Raw genomic sequence first — 16,728 nt, forward strand, 5'->3', positions numbered from 1 at the left:
TGTGAATCACATTTTAGGTTTATTTGATTACAGGTCAAGAGTTAGATTTAATTCTTCTAGATCTTTCTTTAAGTTAATATGACCCAAATCTAGTTTAGTTAATAAATGTATTTATTTTTTAATGATATTTGATAAAAAACCTTTTGTTTTTACAGCACTAGACACAAACCTAGGTTCACAATGAGCTGTTGTATTTTAGATCCTTACTGTGGAATTTGCTGCAGCTGGTGAAGTATTCATACTTCTGTCACTCTGTCACAGCTTATGGCATTTGTAGGTTATAGTCATTCAGAAGCAATTTGATCACCCTTAAAAATATTGGTCTTTATTACATATGGGGAAGAGAAGTTGAACAAACCCAGTTTTGAAAATGAAATTGGATGCTGCCTAAGTAAACCACTACTTTGGATTTTTTCCATATACTTGCAGTAGTTTAAGACACAGTGCTCTTTAAGCGGTGATTTTCTCACTCTATCAATTTTCTGCTTACTATTATCTTTTTTCTTTCGTAGTTCATAGTTCTTGCACTCACATCAGAGAGTAATGGAATCTGTTTAATTTATTTTGTTGATGTCCTTCTCTGCTTACCATTATCATAGCCCCACTGAATAACTGGTTTTCATAACAAAACTTCAGGCACATCTTGAATGATCTAAACCAAAAGTTTGATTGAATTTGAATAGACAGCTGCTTCTTTTAGGCACTAAGTCAAAGTAAACAAGTTTATTCAGACACCAGCTTTAGTGTTACACGTGTTTTTCAGGAATACACTCGTGTAACTCCAGTTCCTTGGAAATCATCTTTTTCCCCTTTCTGTATAGCTTTGGGTATTGAAATAAATGCATTTTGTTATTTTCTCAGCAGTGTAAAATCCACACAACCATACTACTCCTTAATTACATTTTTTTTTTAAGAACCAGAATTCATTTAATGGAAATATACTTCATTAAGAAAGCTTTGTATTCCAGTGAGTCCAACCAACTTGTCTCAGTTTAACCTTCCCGGACCCAGTATGATGCGTTCAAACAGCATTCCTGCACAAGATACTTCTTTTGATCTGTATGATGACTCCCAACTGTGTGGCAGTGCTACATCCCTAGAAGAGAGACCGCGTGCAATTAGTCATTCAGGTTCATTCAGGGACAGCATGGAAGAAGGTAAGACTGAATTATTATTTGAATCACTGAATAGGCCCCAAAATCATCAATATTTCTTCTACAACATGGAAGTTTAAATAATTTTCTAATTATAAATAAATATAAATAAATATAAATAAATAAAGTCATAAGTTTGTGTTCTTTTGAGCTGGACTGACAGTACTCCCTTACCCTACAGCACAGATAGTTATTTCCCTAGTAATACAGCGTAATCATTCCTATATATGTACTTTACTTTTGGCCCAGAAAATTTTAGGGAAAGGAAGCCATTCTTGGAAAATAATGTTATTCTTTTTGCATCCAGATTTGAAGTCTCTGACCCTATCTTAACTGTGATTTCATGTTTTTGTAGTCCTACTTCTGCATTTCCTTTTTTTTTTTTTTTCAAATTCGAATGCCACCATCTTTCTTTTCTAACTCTTCCATTTAATCTGACCTCTATTTAATCTAATTTCCTTTTGGAGATTAGTCTTTCTGGTTTCTCTAGTGCTATGCACAACACCTAGAATTTAAAGATTATTTGTTGGTTTTATTCTGTTGTTCTTTTTTTAACCACAGAGCATTTAAGAAGTCCTAATTAAATGCATGATAACATTGTCTTTTGCTTAACACTTCTATTAAATCTGATCATTTGCAGAATTCCCCTAAGTACAAAGTTTTCACATATTTTCATTTAAAAAATGTAAAATTTAATGGATCTTCATTCTAGAACATCATCTCTTCTGTCTTGCTTACTGCTAAGTAATGACAATACGAATGATCTTTATAACAAGAAAATTAAAAATTTTCCTCTGCCCTCAAAGCTCATAGTCAAGAAATACAGAGGAGAAAAAGAAGTCCTGGGTGAAATAGCGGACAAATAACACTTTTACTTTTCTATTCCTTCTTCTGCAATTTAGATGATGTGTCAGGAAGACATCTGGGTATGTAATACTAGCAGTAGGGTGCAGGACAGATTAAGCTGTGAGTTGTCAGTACAGAGAGGATGGCTGACTGCACAGAAGCATATCTCATAATTCAAGGACAGAGGTGGCTATGCAGCCTTTGCTGAGAAATGGGGGAATTGTCAAAGATAGTGGTGGACGAATAATAGAGAAAACAAGACAAACAATTGTGCATAAAAAAAAGAGGTGTTAAAACTAGAATTTCAATTATCTGTCATCAGTGATTTTGAAGAAAGCTTTTTCACTGTTCACATCTCATATCCAGCTGGAATGGATAACCATGATCAACCTGAGTAAATAGAACTGAATACTGTGCAGCAGTAATTAACAGCTTTAAGCAGTTCATGGTCATTAGAGAATCACATTAAATTACATTGTTGGAAGGACAAATGTCTTTTATTTAAGATAGCAGCTCTAAGGAAGTTTTTAGTGAAACAAGTCAGGTAATGGGTAAAGCCAGTGAGTGCAAGGGCAGAATAGGAGCTTAGATAAGAGTTTAAAACCAGAGATTGAAAGTCAGGGATAGACTGAAAGCAATAGGACATCAGTGATGACCATATATTTGTAAATAATTATGTAGCTACAAAATTAGATTTGGAGTCTATTCAGCTAATCCAAGCATCTTATATTGTAAGTTTGGTATGCAGGCACGTGCAAGATAGAGAGCTATTTCAGCAAAACAGTATATTTACAACAGCAGAGCATAAAAATTAAACATGTTTCATGTGAAACAAAAATGAAAAGTATTAAATGATCTCCTGCAAAGTTCCCTGTTAGTGTATCTATTCTCAGGAGAGTCACCAGCAGCAGAAGGGACTATTTTGTCACAGTTCAGTTTTCACTTTCCATTTTCAGAGAGGTCAGGAAAAACTTGAGGTCAAGTCTTTCAGTCTTCACTCAGTGCTCTTGAGACTGACTCTGCCGATGATTAGTGGAAGTATTCACTACATCTAGAGGTAGCCCCTTCACAGAAACTACAGATGCCATAATGCACTGGTCTGTGCTGTGCTGAAGAGAGAAACCAACTAAGAAAACCCTTAGAGTTCATCCTGGTGAATGAGAACTGGTTTGCTAAGCACAGTGTCTTATTAAAAATCAGTTTGCTCAGCTTTGGGCAGGTACATAAACAACTCAATTTCTGGTTTCTACGAAGAGTGTACTTATAAGATGACTTGTCAAAAAAAAAAAAGAGAAAATGTCAATAGCTTTTCTGTACTGGTAACTCATAATAACTGCTCTTTGTGGAAAACTGGTTTTCACTTTAAAAAAGATGCATAGTTGTTGAGCTTATTGAGTTATTGGGGGTGTTCTACACTTGCAATATTTCATTATATTTTCATTTTTTTAAAGTACATGGGTCCTCATTATCACTTGTCTCCAGCACATCGTCTCTCTACTCTACGGTGAGTATTGACATTTTAAAAAGTTCTGCCTGCCTCTGCTCTTCTTCGTTTTTCATAAAACTTTTAATAGTTTAAGGTTTAGAAGGATAAAAATTGCACTGGAATAAAGCAGGAAAATTTATTTTTAGTGTTGGTGTTACTGTTATGCTATTTTAAAATACGTTATTTCCATCTTTTTAAGTGATTGACATAAAACTGCTTAAAATCACCTACTGTATATTTTGAAAGCTAGAAAGAAGGTAATAATCTAGAACTCTCGCTTCAGGGGAGACTTTATGCTGTTGTAATTAATAATCTTGAACGGTTCTGATAATTTTCAAGCTGGTTTTCTAATTGTACATTTTACAATATTGTTTTGTCCTGTTACTGTTCGAGGTGTATACTTTAAAAAAACAAAATTGCTTCAAAATGAGGGAGACAGAATTTTCAGTTTAAATTTCTATTGACCTTTTTTGAAAATGACAGTATTATTTCCAATGACAAGAACACCTTTAAAAACTCATTAGTCTTAGTTAATTAGATAATTAGATTAAGTAATCATTAATCGTATTCTCCTGTCTCAAGAAAAAGCTATTTTCTATTTTTCTTTTACTGTTGTTTTAGTATTTTTTTTTTTATTTCTTCTGCATAATTTGTTCTTCCAGTTGTTCTACAAACAAGAAATCATCCAGATGGGAGGAGTTAAACAAGTTTCTCCATTCCCTTGCTAATACAAAACAGCTGCTGTGCAACCTATTTGTGAACCACATTACATGTTGTAGTTGCACCTATTTTGTACAATGCATTCATGAACAGTCTCCTCCTCACCACATTTTCAGGTGTTGAATAGTGTTGGTTCACTGCCCTGGAACAACATGGGCTCCTGTGCCCTAGGCCAGCACTAGTTCTAGCCTGGGAATACCCAACCCCTGTCAGCTGATGCAGCTGTACTGCTTGTACAGCTGGTAGCACCATCTCAGTACTTAACTTTTGTTAGCCTGGAAAGTGGGATGCATCTATGCACGGAATAATCTAACATCCACTGCAACAGTGCCTCTCCTACTTCTTTTTAATTGTAAAAGGCATTTAATCATACAGGGACGTGTAAAATTTCAGTACACATCCATTAGTTCTGTCTAGGCTTAGCAGTAAAGTTGCAAAGAATTCCAGTAGCGATCAGGCCTGAATTATCTGAGGAACAGAGGGTGCATACAAACTGTCTGCATGTGAGATGTAAGTAACGTACAAAGCAAAGCTTCTTCCTTTTGTTTCGGTAGAGGAAAAAGTCTTTACAACTATTTTCCCATCTGTGAAATGCTACGCGTTGCATTCAAGCTTTATAGTCAGATTTTAGAAGAATATTTTGAAACTGATGGGTGGTAAAAATCAGATTACAAAGTGACAATAGGTGCTTTCAGCACCTGATATTTATGCATTTCTGACATATCTGTGTTCTGATGTTTGCATTGTAGTAAAGGTCTACTACAAGGTCTACTTTCCATTTATAACCATCACTCAAGATTGCAGAGTATTTTGAGAATATTAGTTAAACCTTGTGGTTTAACTGGTAATTTTCCTGTAAAACAAACTTTAACTTGTTTATCCAACTTAATGCTGTAAGCCAGTGAAATAGCTTCTGAAACTTCTGGCTGTAAATTCACATTGCAGCTAAGCCCTGCTCCTTAAATCTTGGATTATGTAGGCAGAATAATAGAAGTTACAGAAAAATCTGAAAAGGGCAAGAAAGAATTAGTATGCTAAAATTACTGAAGTTGAGCTCTAGGAATGGTTTTGATTAGAATTTCTCCTACTTGATCCCTTTGATCCTGTGAAAAATGTAAGCATTTTCAGAAATTAATCAAGAAATGAGGAAGAAGTGGAGTGGAAAGATGGAAAATAGACAATCAGTATCAAATCATCTGGAAGTCTAAGAGCCATGATTCATTTTTCAGTGATGCAGTGATGCAGTGCCCCGTTGCTTCCAGAAAGGGATAGCTTCACAGAATTATGTTACATGTAAACTCACTTTCAGTTATTACTAGATTCAAGGAGGAATATAAGAGCTGGGTGCTTTACCTTACTTTTGTAGGCCAAAATCACTCAGCGTGAACTCAAAAGGAGCTACCTTTCCATAAATGTATCAGTAAAAGTCATTTATCAGACTTGAAGCATTGCCTTAAGCCTTGATGCTTCAGATAAAGTACACAATAAAGATCAAGATCTTTACCTATTTTTAACAGAGGAAAACTAGGAATCTTGAACATGCTCTCAGAAGATTGTCTCTTTGAAAATTAGAAAATGAGATTCAGAAGAGACACTTCATGATTTGCTGTTATTGCAATGAATAAATCCAGTGAGACAGATCTTCTAGTATTTTCTACATGTATTGGCTTTCTTTCTGGGTTTGCATTTGAGTTTTCAGAACTTACTTGGATAAACTGGGAATGTAGCTTGTTGAGATATACTTTTACAGAGAAAAACATTTTGTTTCACAGAAAAGTATACTATGTGGGTGGATATAGTAGACTCTAGGGTTGAAACACTGATCCCGTTTTGACAGAGAGTACATCTAGCTCTCCAAGAGGCTGAAGAAAGATGTGTGATAGTGTAAATTATGATAGGTTGTCTCCAGTTTTAATCTCCTGCTCAGTAGGTGAGACACCGCAATTTGCACATATTTAGTTAATTGCTCTATTTCTCGCACTGCCTCTTCAGCATTAGCTACACTTAGAATCCCCAGAATTCATTAGCTGTGCTAAGCCAAGCTTAAAGGAGATGAGTAAGGATATGTCATTTATATGCTAATTTTTTAAGACTTAAAAAAAAAAAAAAGGAAAAGATTACATTTCAAGGATGAGATGCATGGGTGCAATAGAGAAATACAGGGAATAATACTGCTTCCTTTTAGAGCAGAGTTTTGAAGTTGTGAGCCTGTCACTGAGAACTAGATTACAGTGATGTCAGCATGAACTCCTAACTGAAAACTGCACACTTCTATGTGGGCTTCAGATCTTATTTTGTAAGTTATAAAACACCCTTTTTCATCTACTCCTTCCAACTCTCCACTAAAGATGACTTGTGGCATCTGCCTCTATGACATCTGGGAGAGGGCCAAAACTTTCCTGTATGCTGAGGGAGCCATCTGCTAGCAACATGCAGCTCTTCTGTCATCAGTGGGACCACAGTGACCTGACACAGTGACCCCACAAAGGACAATTTTTGTTTTCTTTTCTTGGTAGACTTAGTCTTTTTTGATCCTCTAATGGCTTTTCATGCATGACGTGTTTGAAGTAACAATAATGAGAATAGATTTTCAGAATTTTCTGTAGGCAGATCCTGGTTTTGTGAACGTAAATCAGAAAGCCAATGTCAGGATGTGTCACATCACTGCTGACAAATAAAACAATCACTACTCTAAATCATTCCCATGTGGTGATGTAGGTATTACAGTAGTTTCAGCTAAGTGTTGCACAGGGAAATATCATAGCATCTCAGCCTTTTTATTGGCAATTAACACATAGACATGTACTGAAAAAGGACTATTCTAAGTTTTTTACTCACCAACACTAGGTTAAGAAAGAAAATTTTTCTATAATCAGGTAACAAAATTCTGTTGACACAAAAGTTGTGCTTTCTAGAACCTCAAAAACAAACAAGCAAACAATAAAAACTACCTGACATCTGGGAAATTTCTGAAAAACGCTTACCTTGGGTTTTCCTAGCCTTTTTTAGTGTTTTTTTTTTTTACATCTAATTCTTCTACCCATGTTTGTTTTACTCTTCCACCTAACATCAGACTGTTTCTCTGAAGTTCAGCTACCTCAGATCACGGGGTGCATTGATTTCCAGTACACTGATTCTTATTTTGTGTTACGGAATAGTTTCTTCTCTTGTGTTACATCTTTACTTTCCATTAGAATCCCACTGAAGTGAGATTTTTCTGTCTGCCAACTGCCTCCTAAATTAGTCCACTCCCCTGCTTACAAATTCAATGACTTTTATCTTAGCAGGCATTCAAAGGTATGCTTTGTAATGACTTAATTCCTTAGCTTGTTGAAGAAGGCTGCTAAATAAATAAGAAGCTGGGCATCTTTATAGGGTGTAATACATAAAAATGTGGAAAATATCTACAATTATTAAGTATTATTAACAAATGTAAGCTAAAGCTTTAACATGCCTTGATATACTTTAATATTCTGTATGGAAGAAATTACCTTAAACTACAAGTAGCCCTCTCCCCACACCTTATCCCATATATGTTTTCCTGATACGCTGCCAACTTCTCTTAGCAGGGATTAGTCTGTTAGGATTATTGCATAGTATACAGTTAAGCAACTATAGTTACAGGAGCCATAATATTCATTATGGTATTAAGTTCATGTGTAGAGACTTAGGTACACTCATTGACGGCATGGCAAGTTTTCTTTCTTGTGTTAGAAATGTAGCTGCAGTCTTAAAGTTCTGTTACTGTTCCTCCTCTACCCCTGGTTTCATCTTGTGAATATGCTGGAAAACTCTTTGGGTTTTCAGCTGGAGCCTTTCCAAGTAAGTTGAAAAGTATTCCATTTACTGTTTTTACTGCATACCTCCCTTAAAAGTAAGGGATCTGTGAAGCTATTAATTTCACTTTAGAGTAGCTGGTGTTTATTTTCTATTACCTCAATTATGTTGCTCTTGTTTCTAACCATTTCTTTTTTGTTTTCTTCCAGGCAGAAGAAAAGGCACATTCAGAGGTAAGAACACTTCTTCATCTTTGTAATTGTGTATTTGTTTGATATTTCTTAGAAATGTATTGTTTATCTGATACAGCTAAAATTACGATCCGCTGCACTAAAAGATGTTTTCTTAGCATTGTGCTGAAGGATTCCTGGCTGAGGTTCTGGAAAGGTAAAAAAAAAAAAATCATTAAGAATCAGGCTGCTGAGCAAAGGGGTTCTAATACATCTGATCTCAGACTTAAAACACTCAGTACTGGGTCTAAGGGACTGTGCGATTCAAGGTAACCCACTGTACTTCAGCAGAACTTAAAATGTTTGCTTTGAACTTCCATCGCTTACACTTTGCTTTATATTAAATTTCCAAAACTGACCATTTTGATGAATTTCCGAGAAATGCAGATTGATTTCGGATATAAATCAAACCTGATGTGGAAAACAGCTTCTTTCTCTTCACAGTGCATTAGAAAGAGTGACAAGAGTGAGTCAGCAGCTGGATACAATTACAGTCTTTCTTCATACAAAGTTCTGGTTGTATTGAAAGGGCACCAAGGAATAGCAGCAATAAGCTGCAGCACCAAGAGGTGTATGTCCACTTCCCAGAGCTGCATGTCTTCAGACTGCATTTATTCTGCTCTTGTTTTTACTATTCTGATCAGACAAAAAGTAAAAATTAAAAAAAAAAAAAAAGTAAAAAAAGATATTTTGGGAAGATTGAACAAATAAACATATTTGTCCTTGATTACTGCATTATTTTTCAGTATGATTTCTCCTTAAGATTTTCTAAGCTCCTTTGTCTGACAGTTAAACCAAATGAGTTAAAAAGATGCATCGTAGCTCAGTAGTGTAACTGACAATTCTTTGTTTGGTTTCCCTTCATAAAGGGCTGTATATAGTGGTGTAGCAACATCTATGAAGCTTTCTTAGTATCTAGATGTGCCCTGTGAGATCTGCATTTCTGTAATCAGACGGTTCTGATGAAAGTGTAGCTTAAGCAGGAAGCTTGAATTATTGCTATTGAAAACCAAAGACAAATCTTGGGGAAAAAAAAGGAGAAGGCCAGGATGGAGAACAGCTCAAAAATATATTTTATTCTGAGCCAGTGCAAATTATTTAATTACTTTTGTATCATTGGCATACAGAAGCTTGTTTACCTTTAAAGCATGTACAATATTCCCTGTTGATTTTCATGGGAATCGTAAAGTTAAAATATTGCAGTAGCCCTTACAGTGAAAGTATTAGTATGTCATGTGCTCTGTTTGCTAGGATGTCTGTAGACATTTTACTTCTCCAGTTTGCAATAATTCCTTTTATGTCTGAATATGAAAGGGGTTCAAAGTGAAACTTTATGCTGTGCTTAAGTTCAGTGCAATGCCTGGAGTCTCTGTAAGATCTCAAGTAGAGTCAAATGCTCTTAAAATGATATGCAAGTTTCATGCTTGATATCTAGCCTTTTTCAGCTTTTATTACGGATTATGTTTCTCGTAAAAAGGATATAGGAGCTTTGAATGTAGTTTATTTCTACATTAGCATGTACATTTAAAGCTACTTTTTTTTTTTTTTTTTTTTTTGTAAGCTGACCAGAGATTTTTTGGAGAAAAAAAAAAGATAAGATTTAGAAAGATTAAAGGTTGCATATTTGAATCAAATGTCATGCGGGAACTATAATGTTAGAGAGAAAATGCATATATGCATATACATACATAATACATCTAACTTTAGACATCTATGAAATAATGTTCTGTGTCAGAGGTTGCCATTGAAGCCTTCTTCATAATGGACAGTGGAGGAGTACCTTTTGGCACTTCATTTTGCATCTAATGCAGGCATTCAACATGTAATTACATTACACAGCTAGTGTCTGGCAAGGTGAATATTTGCAAATTTGTATTGCATAATTCCAGGCCTCAAAGAATCATTGGTTACACTAAAGATATGTTTGAAGTCTACACGGTTTGGTAAAAAGAAAGTATGTCGTTTGCATATGCAAACAAGGAACTGTATGTATGAAGTAATGAATCATTTGCTCACTTGTGCTCCTTAACTGGAATCCTAGCAGCTATATTGCTTAAGTGGAAGAAGATTTTTGGAGTAGCATTAACTGCTTACTTTTATTTATCTGTATTTCTTCACAGTTTTGAGATTAAAATTAAAAGTTAAGGTATTGTTTAACACAGTGGTCAAACATGAGCGATCTCTTAAGAAAAATGTCAAAAAAAATTCAACAGAAGGCAATTGCTGAAATACTGATGGTAGCCTTTTTTCCATCTAGCAAATTCAGAAACTACGGAGAGAGCTTGTTGCATCACAAGAAAAAGTTGCTACTCTTACATCTCAGCTTTCTGCAAATGTAAGTATTTCTGCCCCTGCTGAAAAACACTGTCAAATAGGTTAATAACTTCTATACAATTCAGGTTCCAAGATGTGATCTAGGATACTTTTACTATTTATTTATCTTGGTGTTTTTAAAATGAATTGTTTCATTCACATCTACATCTCCTCACCTTCAGGCAGAAAAAATATCTTACGATCAGACACAGTGGATATGGAAATTAATGTTCTGAAAGGGGTAGTGGTTGTGATTTCTCTTTTTTTTTTTTTTTCTTTTCTGATGTTGTTACCTATCCCTTAAGATGAAATTTGAAGTGTTAGATTTAGTGTCTGGCAATTTTAATTGGATTCTGCACAAGTAAGAGTGGCAGATTGATGCTTTGTGACAGAAATATCAATCCATTCTACTTAGATTGTTAAAAATCATTTTGAAATGTATAGGGATGGGCTCAATATGGACCAGGATAAATAAAATGCTGTGGCTTAACAATGACGTGAAATACTCTGTTCCATTACATGTCATCCAAACTATCAAAACTAAAGCTTATTAGAGATCTTGAGCCATAGTAAAATTTACGTCAGTGTTGTTGGTATCAAACTGCCATCACCAATATGCTACTGCACTTCTTAAGTTGAAAAGAAACATTTTTTTCTGACATACAAAATGATACAATCACCAAAAGAAAGAAAGAAACAAAAAAAACCAAACAGTTAATACTTGAATTGTAAATTACTGGATTTCCTTAAAATCTGTTTAATATTGTGTCTTTATGCTGCAAAGCTCTCAATGAGTTGTGTAAGCATACTTCAGAGACTGTCTTTTTCCATTGCCAAGGTGAACACTTGATAAAATAAAAAAAATCATAGAATCATAGGGTGGTTTGAGTTGGAAGGGACATTGGAGATCACCAGTTCTGATCACCCTGTCATGGGCAGGGTTGCCACACACCAAATCAGGCTGCCTGGGGCCCACCCAGTCTAGTCCTAAACATCCTGGGTGATGGGACATCCACAAGTTCCTTGGGCAGCCTGTGCAGTGCCTCACCACATTCTGAATAATAATAAAAAAAAATGTTCTAATATCTAAGCTAAATGTTCCCTCTTTATGTTTAAAGCCATTCCCCTTTGTCCTATCAGTATCAAACCATGTGAAAAGTCAGTCTCCCTCCTGCTTATAAGCTCCCCTCAAGTACTTGAAAGCTGACCTTTTCTCCAATCTACTCAACCCCAACTCACTCAACCTTTCCTCATAGGAGAGGTGCTCCAGCCCTCTGATCATCTTAGTGGCCCTCCTCTGGACTCTCTCCAAGAGCTCCACGTCCCTCTTATACTGGGGGCCCCGGGCCTGGATGCAGTACTGCAGATGGGGCCTCACAAGAGCCAAGTAGAGGGGGGACAATTACCTTTGTCTCCCTGCTGGCCACCCCTTTTTTAATGCAGTCCAGGATACCATTGGCCTTCTGGGCTGCAGGAGCTCATGGCCAGCTTTTTGTATGCTAGGAGGAAAACCCTGAAGTAAGGAGACACAACCAATGAAAGGGCATGAATTGAAGATTTTGATAGAATTTATGATAGTTAAATTTCACAAAGATAAGCTCAGCAAAATACAGAGATGTGAACAATATAAAATTATACATAGAATTTACAAGCTTCAGTAACTATGCTGATGACTAACCAGTGAAGACTGGACATTTCACAGAGAGATCCCTGGTTTAACTTCCAATTGTTTATATGATAATTATCAATTATCAATTGATAATATGAGTTGTTGAACATGCTATCAGAAAATAATGCCAGATAGGGAACGTGAGCTGCAATACTGTCTGACTGTATGGCTTCAGATGATGTTACCAGACAGTTACTGAACAATCTGTTTTATAGTGATTTTTGAATGCAATTCAAGATATATATTTGGGAATTTATTTCCAGTGTGTCCACCCTGTTCTTTGGGGTTCCTTATATTATGTATTTTAGAAGTAAAATGTTAATCTTCATCTCTGCCAGGCTGACAATTCTTCATTTGCCTGAGAGCACCAAACTGAAGCCAACAATGAGAGATCTCATTTCATTTCAGGCTAGAATTTTTTGTTATTCTTTCCCTTTGTAAAACCGAGCAAAAAAAGTCTTTCAGTCATTTCATAACCATGCTCTCTGTGTCTTTTTTTCCCTTGCTTTGCTACAAAAGACACTTCATAGTGCAAGTGTTATTGAAAGGCCATCAGAATGAATTTTGGCCTGTTTGGTCAAGCCTTTTCTTCATGTATTATTTTAAATGAGAATCTGACCATTTGGAAGTTAAAGCATTTCTTAGGCGTTTGGAAACCTCTGATGAGACTTTTCTTACTCGTTTTCATTTATTATTCAGGCACTGTTGGACTCAAGTACTATGCTTGATTTCAGCTGTTTATTTCATTTGATTAACCCCAAAGTGTTTTGCTTGCATGTGATTAAATCCATGCCAGGCCCAGCTGTTATTTGGATGCTTAATTTACTTTTTTTTTTATATATATATTCTGGCTTTTCCCTGATGTCTCTTTCAGTGTTGCTGAAGGGCAAATCTCAGTGCTAATTAAGAAAAGGCTGTTTTCAGTGCTGAAAGTGTTCAGCCAGCAGACTTCCTATGAGACTAATCGGCTCAAATTCCAGCGAGTAGCTTGTTTGGAGGCCTTTGATCACTGCTTTATACTGTATGAAGCTGAAGGATGTATGCTTACCCACTGTAGTAGACTCTGGATGCCACTGGAAAGTGGAGGGGCTTTGCTGGCTAATGCTTGTTTGGCCAGTCCTGCAACCAAACAAGAAGATAATAGCTAGTAGTGAAGAAAAAAAGTCAGCAGTCATTACTTGCAGCCAACCAGACCCAACTACCCTCTCACAACTCCTCCCATTCAGCTGTGTCAAGTGGGAGGACATTTATTTATTTACCTTTGTTTTATAAGCCTGGGCTCAAATGGGAATGTGCATCAGCAAAGTCTTTAGATATGCCAGGGGTATGTTCAAGATAGGCTGTATGTCTAAGAGCTGAGGTATTTGGGGCTCCTTGAGCGTGGGAATTTCAGCTATAAGCAGAAGTCAAAATTGGTTGGTATTTGTTGGATCTAGAGATTAAGAGCTGTACATTGTTTATGTATCTAAGATGTATATCATAATAAAGCTGGACATTTTGCTGGAAACGTACAGATAGGTATCTCCAAGACTGCTGAATAAATAAATATTTGCTACTATAGGGAAAAATAGCACAGTTCATTACAAAATAGACACCTTGTATTTCATAGGATAGTGCTCTTTTGTAATAAACATTTACAATAATGGCCAGTGTGATTGAAGATTTTTTCATGACTAGTTTTCAGTTGATGGACCTTTGAATTATTAGCAAATCAAGACCTGTAGTCTCAAATGACCTGTGGAAGATCCATTATTATCTTAATCCAATTATATTTAGGATGCAAAAATCACAGTGTGCTACTCTGAGGTAATGTACACCATCACTGGGTAAATTTTAGTAAGAATTCGTAATTGTGATATGGCTGTCATTCTCTAGAGACTGTCAGACAATAACTTCATAGTTTCAGTGACCTTTAATGACATTTTCAATGATGCTCTTTAGTTCATTGTACTTTATTCGTGTAAAATATAAGCTGAAGTTGTATCTATGGAATAGGAAATTACTTTGCACAAGCATGCATGATTAGGTACCAAAGAACTGCAGTTATCCCAATACAATTGTGAGAAATCAGCAATAGCAATGCATAATTGAGCAAATGATTTCTCTTTTCAAACCTTAAATACCCATTTTTATTTTTATAGTAAAGCAGACCCGTGGGCTGTCAGCAGAACTACAGATTTTGTAATGAGGCAGTGAACAGAGAGCCCCATTAGGTTCCTGTTAAACACATGTAGAAAAGACACATTTGGCTGTAGCTCTGTTTTAGTGCATCTGCTTTGTCTCTGTGCTCTGGGACATCGGTCATCATCTTCATGACATGAAGTTGGGAGGGAGTGTTGATCTCCCAGAGGGCAGAAAGGCACTACAGAGGGCTGGATAGACTGGATTAGCTGGCCAAGGTAAACTCTATGAGTTTCAATAGGGCCAAGTGTCAGGTCCTGCATTTTGGTCACAACAACCCCAGGCAACCCTACAGGCTTGGGGAGGAGTGGCTGGAAAGCTGCCTGATGGAAAGGGACCTTGGTGTAGTGATGGACAGTCAGCTGAATGTGAGCCCGCAGTGTGCCCAGGTGGCCAAGAAGGCCAATGGCATCCTGGCTTGTATCAGGAATGGAGTGGTGAGCAGGACTAGGGAAGTCATCCTGCCCCTGTCCTCGGCACTGGTGAGGCCTCACCTCGAGTACTGTGTTCAGTTTGGGGCACCTCAGTACAGAAAGGTCATTGAGGTGCTGGAGCAGCTCAAGGAGAAAGGCAATAAGGCTTGTGAAAGGCTAGGAGAATATGCCATATGAGAAGAGACTGAAGGAACTGTTTAACAATCCTTTTTGGACTATGTCTTTTTTGCACATACTTGAGACTTTACTACCAACTATGTTTGACCAGTGTTAGCAACACTTGCTGAAGCATGCCAGTCTCTAGTGAGAAAATTTGCTAAGCAAAGTGTAAATCTCTTGCTGTATTAAAAGAAAGAAATTGTCATTCTTTAGGAGTGAAGATGCTCAGTTAATCCATTTGTGGATATAAATTAGCTGTTTGTGAGTTATCTTACTAAGTGTATTATAGTCCCTATGTTAGAAAACTTATCATTCTAGAGACAGAAAAGTGAAAATGAGTATTTTCTTCTGCTTTAATTATTTGGTATTGTGAAAAGAGATTTGATTTTATGGAATTTCATGAAAAGTAAATTCTCACTTTCCCTTTACTGTAAAAGATGGATTATCTTGTTGATTTCTTTATGACCACTTGCCCTCTTTTGCCTGTGAAGCTCAATATAAATTGCAACCGCTGAAGAAGTGATGTATTATTTGGACACAGGTTATAGGGTGAATAATGTTAGAGACAGAATGAAGCTTATTTTATTAAATGTTTGGTTCAGTTTCAATGTACCGCTCTTTGAGAAGCAGGAGTTACAGTTTTCAAGATTGTCTTTGATACACCTTTTTGCACTTATATGTATAAATATCATATTTATATTTTATGTATGCTCCATGTTAATTTCATACATAGGGACACAAACACACTCACCCACCCATACATAAGCAATATAAGAGAAATAGATCAAGCAATACAAAAAAACTGCGATGTTTTTGATTCTCAGGATTCCACTGGAATGTTTTATTTGGAAGCCTAGAACTTTCCTTTTATGATAAAGCACTTGAATTCCTCTGTTGAAGTGTTCGGTAATTGAAAATAATCACTTGTGGACTTCCATTTGGAGCAGACTTCTGGTCAATATATCAGTAACTTCAGGCAGGACATTAAATCTATAATTCATTGCCAGCAGAGGTACTGAAGCTAAACTCCTTGGGAATTAGAGAAGCCCAAGGAACACTGGGCTCACTTGGCTGCTACACATAGCCAGTTTGGTTCAGGCAGAGTTTAAAATTAATACAAGAGGTTTGGAGAAGATAAACTTGGAGGGGAAAGAATGCTTAAAAAAAAAAAAAAAGAAATAGATCTGGGAGAAAGCCCAATCTCGGAGTGCTGAGTTTTGTGAGATATTGTTTGTTTGTCCTGCCAAAATGTATGGAGCATCCTACAGTTTCTTTAAGTTTTACAATGCACGTAAGACCCATTACCACAAGTAATGATGTCTTCTGTTTCTTTCACAGGCTCATCTAGTAGCAGCTTTTGAAAAAAGCTTGGGAAATATGACTGGCCGTTTGCAAAGTCTTACAATGACAGCTGAGCAAAAGGTACGTTTACTAGAGAAGATGCTGTAATGAGGAATGAAGTCAGCAGATTATATTACAGTTTTGTTTAAAAAACACTGAAAAGAAACAGAAACACAGGAACAGCTGTGTCAGCAAGGCAGACAGATCTTTCTTTAATGGCTTGTGATCAAATCTTCATAAAGCTCCAGGAGAATTAAACTCTGCACATCAGGGTTATCCAGACAATATCACAGAATAGCTTGAAGATAAAATCTTTGCTTCCAGATTTTAATTAAATATATGCATTTCTAGGATTAATCCATACTGAAAGATCCTGTAACAAAGACCAGTCATAGCCCAGCCTAACAACTTTGTCAGA

At 36.3% G+C, this 16,728-nt stretch overlaps 1 protein-coding gene across 7 annotated transcripts in view; it reads left to right on the plus strand.

Moving 5' to 3' along the window:
* NAV3 (neuron navigator 3) overlaps nt 1-16,728 on the plus strand; it is a 258,341-nt gene that overhangs the window by 213,332 nt on the left and 28,281 nt on the right. For all 7 annotated transcript variants that reach the window (XM_090139108.1, XM_090139109.1, XM_090139114.1 and 4 more), the window contains 5 exons: nt 969-1,157; nt 3,452-3,504; nt 8,193-8,216; nt 10,471-10,548; nt 16,308-16,391. In XM_090139108.1, the coding sequence (XP_089995234.1) occupies nt 969-1,157; nt 3,452-3,504; nt 8,193-8,216; nt 10,471-10,548; nt 16,308-16,391 (428 nt within the window). The remainder of the gene's footprint in view (nt 1-968; nt 1,158-3,451; nt 3,505-8,192; nt 8,217-10,470; nt 10,549-16,307; nt 16,392-16,728) is intronic.

This window comes from Phasianus colchicus, chromosome 1 (genome assembly GCF_987193195.1).
Source record: "Phasianus colchicus chromosome 1, bPhaCol1.hap1.1, whole genome shotgun sequence".
In the NCBI taxonomy this organism is placed as follows: Eukaryota; Metazoa; Chordata; class Aves; order Galliformes; family Phasianidae; genus Phasianus; species Phasianus colchicus.